This window comes from Mizuhopecten yessoensis, unplaced genomic scaffold, assembly GCF_002113885.1.
Source record: "Mizuhopecten yessoensis strain PY_sf001 unplaced genomic scaffold, ASM211388v2 scaffold673, whole genome shotgun sequence".
NCBI classification, from domain to species: Eukaryota; Metazoa; Mollusca; class Bivalvia; order Pectinida; family Pectinidae; genus Mizuhopecten; species Mizuhopecten yessoensis.
In genome coordinates, this window is record NW_018403664.1 from 468,611 (window position 1) to 474,926 (window position 6,316).

Consider the following 6,316-nt stretch of genomic DNA (forward strand, 5'->3'; position numbering starts at 1 on the left):
ATCTTTTTGAATTTACCCGATTTCCGCACGTCTAATCCCCACAAGCTATTTCAATCAAACCTTATTAAAAATGATATTCTACCACCATGGTCATCATATGTTACTGAGTGCACTCCTATCACTGATCTCTTACAAACTCTACCTGCGATGATGATACAGTTACTGTCCTAGATTGGTATAATACATAAATAATTATTCTGATTATCAATTAAGTGATTTTAATTACATGACCTTTTAACTTAACCTAATTAAGAACTTACCTGGTCATGAAGGTAGTGGATAATGTGAAGGTTAATATATTTCTTATGTCGTGTACTCAAAATATCGAGTCAACAAAGCAAGATTTTTCTAAAAAAAACAATCACCCTATTAGTTCCACCCAAAGCACAACCCTATACCTCTCCATGGATTCCAATAATTTAAACTGGGTTCCGTGACGATTAATAAAAGGTACATACATAATTCATCTGTTCCTGAACGATATAAAACTTTGTATAATGGGGTCTAATTATTTTGTTTCATCTTGTGTAACAGAAACCTTTGTACAAGTGTGTACAATAATAAAAAGATGATATTTTATACCGTCATTTATTCTATTAAATAAATGACATGTTTCACTTTCAATCTTTGGTTTTCTGTTATTTTTAACCTTAATACAAACAGAGCACATCCTTATATGTTTTGATGCAGAGCTAAACGAAGTTATCGTCAGACATGCTACATTTACGTCAGTAATACGACATTCCTTGGCCGTTTAGTTATTCTTTAGCGACTCTTTTGTAGCGGTAAGATCCTTTACACACATATGAAAAAGGCTCAAGATTTATCTACTCAAATAAATGGCCCCATGACATAGCCAATTATAGGCGAAACTCACTGTCTTTAGTTACTAAGCGTAATATTCACGATCAAATAACCTATTTCTTTGACAATAATTTTCATCCTTACCTACATGCTTTGATATCGGACTCTGAATACCTGGCAACACTGCTGCGTCTTGTGTCGGGCTTTGCATGTGCCTTTGACGAGAACATCTATAAGGTAAGTTGTCATTGATTGTATCCAGCATAATCCACTTCCACTAATCACCACGTCTGTTATCGTACTCACATGCTGCAGAGAACGCTTTGGTTTTCTTTGAGATTTTATCCTTTATGCTTTAATGACGTTGTTCATACCTCACCACAAGGACAGAATGAATTATGAACACGCCGTAATGGACGTAATGTAGAGCGTGTTCTAAATGTTCAAATTGATAGTTCGTCTCATAAGGTTGCTTATTAGAATGCTTACCACACTAGCTATGGAATGGTTAGAAGTTAAAGATATGTTGGGTGTTTTGCTCAAACATCAGTACTATATCCTATGTTTACTGAGCAGAAGAGCATGATTTGTGATAAGAAATATTACTTTATTTACAGAAAGTATCAGACAAATGGTAATAATTGATTACATGTATATATACTGTTAAGTGGACTAGCGGCTAATACATATAAAATGTTACATAACACGACAAAATATCTAGCCTTTATATCAATCTCGGAGCTTAATACATGCAATTACCCTTAATTCAATGTGGTATTAATGACGTTTTGTTATACATTGGGCATTTGTTTATCACAAAGTTCATTTTTCGGTCTTTCGCTTTACGAAGAAACATTCTAACGCATACGTTAACTGTTTATGATCGGCAAGAGTCAGTCAGCGGAAGACGCAATGGCTCTGTGCTCAGCCTTTTATAGGATAGTAGACACCCTCATTTGTGGAATGACCGTGGATCTCTTGCATTTGTTGAACTTCTTGAGTGTGACTGCGTGGATGGTAAATCTACTGGCTTCTAGTCCCTTCAAACTGTTGAGCGTGTGTGTACATCTCGTTATAAATTGTATCTGTGTATCTCGAAAATCCCAGAATTCGGCCAGTCGCATATAGGGATTGAATGGAATTTTTGTTCATTCATGTAAATTGCGGCAATGAATAGCACGTTACAACACTTTTTGTAAATTTATTAGTTTTGATATTAGTATCGGACAGAAAACCATAAAAAAGGAACAGCCAGAACTGCAGCCTACACACAAACTTCAAACTTCAACTTCCGCCGACCAGCTGATTTTTGTTGAAACAAAAAATACATATTTACCTAATATTAACCAACACTTGATATTCATTTCATTTTTGAAAGTCGATCTTATTTGGTGTGGTTGTTTTTGCATTAAACACCGCATATTATATATTTAAAAAAGTTTATGTCCGCACTATTTCAAATCATCGGTCACCATAGTAACCACCCAGGACACCCGTCAGCGGTAGGCAGAGAGCTCATTTGAAGTTAAATTTACAGCCGTTGATTTACTTTTCGCCAAAAAACCTGCAGATACAAATGATGATAAATTGAAGGATGCAGTGCCTTGTGCCAATACAAAGTTCTCTGAGTTTAATGTGCGAGTTGATATCATGGGGATTACCCAGCCGGACGTGTGGGTGTTAAAAGGTTTGTGACCACGAGGAACCGATTGCGAATCGGAAGTCAGTATTTAATATGAACATGTTATATTTTTTGTTTTTAATTTCATATTAAAATAATCATAGTACAATGGTGCACCATTTATGATTTTTGTTAGTTTATTATTATTTTCGCAAATAGGTTTTCTCGGAGAAGGGGAGATGACCCTTCTTAGAAACGGTACTATGCGTAGTAATATGATTTGTATGTGTGTGAAATCAGCTGACCGGTTGCACGATAATCGTTGTATTCATAGCGTATTCACGGTCTAATGGCAATTTTTTTGTCAGTTGGTAGATTCATGTACAGAACAAACATCAAGAAAGTAAAGATGTAAAGGGAACGTCCAAATACTGAAGTTCACTGTATATGATTGACATGACGTATCAGTCAACAAGAGAAGAGACAGTGTTTAAATACACTGATTCAGCCCTCAGTCATTAACATGATGGTAGACACCCACACGTGTTGGCTGATGAGGGAACTCTTGCAATTGGTGAGTTTCTGGTGTGCTACCATAGTTACCGTTTGGCGGATACACGCATTGATTTCTAGTCCCTTCAATCTGTTGAGCGTGTGTGGTAGACCACATATAGAGGACTACATCCCTGACTAGGTGTTCAGACGACGCCTCGCCGATCTCCTTCAATATACATACGCCGTCCTCCGTTATCTCTGAACCTGCAAACCAGGCAATGTCGTTGTCGGAAGGAGAAGGCGCCACTTCCTCAGACAGGTACAGATAACTCTTGACAAATCTGAATATATAATCAAATGTCCAATGGTTTTAATTCAAATTATAGCTTTAAGTAATGTTCAACGGAATAACATTGCTTTTCTCGAACCAGTTTTGAAAATTTTATTAGAGGTTTATAAATTATCCATTCAATTTTATATGTTCTTTTGGATCTATTGAAATTTAAAGTTTTGCGTATTTCAGAGGAATACTTCGTCAACAGTTTGTGCGTATACTAAATAAAAATTGCTTCTTGAAGTAAAACCTATACTTCAGAAAAGAATATTTACACTCTTACCTTCTCCGAAATACGGGTACCAGAGCCAAAATCAGATGGAAGAGACCACTAAGGCCAGTAATGACACACACGATCATTAGCCACACCCAAAGGAACCCAAACATCATCTCGTAGTACGTGATATTGTTGAACGTGCACTGAACAGAAAAACGAATCGTATTTGTTATTTGCCGGATAGAGTAATCACATAGGAACACTTTTAGAAATTTAGGGTCTATGGTTCGCCAAGTCAATGTTTCATTGCTCGAAATATCTTCGGCCAATTGCTGTACAAATGAAGTCTGGTTTTCTGCCTTCAGAACAACATTCATGATAGATAATTGTGTGATGACGTTGATGAAGTAAAGAAGCTTTGTGAACAGAAACAGCAGAGTAAGCCATCCCCACGGACATCCCTTCAACACAGTGGAATCAATCCAGCTCTTCACGTACCGTCCTACTTGTCTCCCCATTTGTGCTCGGTCAGCCATGTTAAGGGTCTCGTAACCGTCTGTAAGTCCCAAAATCTTCGTAAATCGGAACCCCACAAGGCCCTGTCCTACTGACAGGACAATGTCAGGAAGCTTGAACAACAATGCCTGTACGAGAAGAATGAGCGGTATCCAGCGATACGGCGGTTTCGTCATTGGTGAAGGATTGCTATCCAATGGTTCATTGTTGTTATTTACGTCATCATTCCTCAGATAATATGCGGAGCTTTCCCAGCAAATCTTATTGGTATATTTTACTGTTTGTGATGTAAAATGAGCTGGTGTCCAACAGGTGACGGGGTCGTACGCCATGTGGATGTACAAGGTCAGCAAAGAACACAGAACAAGGATCCCGACAGTCCACGTACTGTTGAGTCGCCCACACTGGTCATTCAGGCGGAGACTGGACTGGGTCAAATGGCGTAGGAATGGCCGCCAAACCATGGTGTTATATATCTGTAAAAGTGATATGTATTATCAAAATGAGTATGCACTTTTGTATTGATTTATGTTCCCACAAAAAATGTCATAATATATTATCGAGCATAGATATGACTTTTCTGCGGTGTTATTTTTAATGTACCAAAATTTACGGCTTAACTGGGTTAATTCATTCATGAGTGTGTGGATGATGAATATATCACAACGATAATAAAATATAAAATCTCAAAAAATGAATAAGGTTTGATGCCTGTGCTTATGAGTTTTTATAACATGTCAATTGTTTGTTATTGACCAACAAATTGTCCTTTACAACAAAGACGCGGTAAAATTTTATAATTGACTGATATCTGCATGTTACATAGCTTTTGAAGTCCACCTTTTAATCATAATAATTCGTTAGGAAAATGTGGATTTTTTTCGTTTAATTTTGTAAAGAAATATTAAGAATTCTACTACTTAAAATCCAATTTTCTTCCAGAACATATTATACTCATAATGATAAAAGAATATCTACTACCTACCAATATTTCTGCCTTGAGGTGGTTCTATAGCAGTACTACGTGGTAATAGACAAGGCTGTGTGTTCAGTGACAAATGTAAACATCTAAAATGAAGCTACCTCACAGTTGCACCTTGTTTTCAATTCATCAGAAAAACAGAGGTTAAGAGGAAGCTTACAAAATAGGATAGAATAACACGTTACACACGTGCATGGGTGTCTGATCCACACCTTTAGGATATAATATCACTTTACACACGTGCATGGGTGTCTGATCCACAACTTGAGGATAGAATAACACTTTACACACGTGCATGGGTGTCTGATCCACACCTTTAGGATAGAATAACATTAAACACACGTGCATGGGTGTCTGATCCACAACTTTAGGATAGAATAACACTTTCCACACGTGCATGTGTGTCTGATCCACAACATTAGGATAGAATAACACTTAACACACGTGCATGGGTGTCTGATCCACATCTTCATCTATAATGGTATTGCATGCAAATTTTATTCGTTAGTTACTGTGAAGCATACAAAGCAACAGAAATGCTGAAAATATTTACCTCGTGAGCCGGTGATGAAGCCTTCCGTCTGAATGAGATCAGTGTGTAGAGTGATACACACAGGGGCCCCAGTGTGACATCTACCAGAGTGTTGTGTGATGGCGAGAATAAGGTCCTAGTATTAACAGTAGTAGCCAGTAATGCGAGCTCGCCTACCATCAATTAAGAATACAAACCACATATTTTAGGCCAAATCAAACCAACAACATGAAGTTTTTTTCAAAACTGTTTCCAAATAAAAGGGTACAGATATCAACAGGAAATAGGAACACGAAACTATTGCCTTTAATGATAGACACAACAACAATGTTTGCATTCGTATTGCAGTTGATATTATGCTAATGATTGTTTACGTGTTATGATAGAACTCATTGTAAGCTTGTAAACAATTTTAGAGCCAACACGATAATGATTATGATATGTAATAGACGTCATTGTAATATTTGTTTGAAATAATGTTATTTTTGTATACATTTGATAATTAACATCATGGTAATATTTCCTCACATATTATACTCCCAAAGTGACAAATCAGTAACAAAAGACATATCAGCGTCAACACATAATGTTCGTATGACAAAACAGCAACAAAAGACACATCGGCGTCAACACATAATGTTCGTATGACAAAACAGCAACAAAAGACACATCGGCGTCAACACATAATGTTCGTATGACAAAACAGCAACAAAAGACACATCGGCGTCAACACATAATGTTCGTATGACAAAACAGCAACAAAAGACACATCGGCGTCAACACATAATGTTCGTATGACAAAACAGCAACAAAAG

General features: G+C 36.9%; 1 protein-coding gene across 2 annotated transcripts; it reads right to left on the reverse strand.

Annotated features, from left to right (window-relative positions):
* Positions 1-272: 272 nt before the first annotated feature.
* On the reverse strand, positions 273-5,820 carry LOC110451773 (innexin unc-9-like). Of its 2 annotated transcripts, XR_002463103.1 has the most exons (4): positions 5,523-5,820; positions 3,538-4,463; positions 949-3,261; positions 273-348 (listed from the first exon to the last, which is right to left on the reverse strand). XR_002463103.1 is itself a non-coding variant. In XM_021499950.1 (3 exons), exons 1-3 carry the CDS (start codon positions 5,679-5,681, stop codon positions 2,937-2,939), a joined length of 1,410 nt encoding a protein of 469 aa, XP_021355625.1. In that variant the 5' UTR covers positions 5,682-5,820; the 3' UTR covers positions 629-2,936. The 2 variants fall into 2 exon arrangements, 1 of the variants encoding a protein (XP_021355625.1); XM_021499950.1 differs by lacking the exon at positions 273-348 and having other exon boundaries at positions 629-3,261.
* Positions 5,821-6,316: the final 496 nt, after the last annotated feature.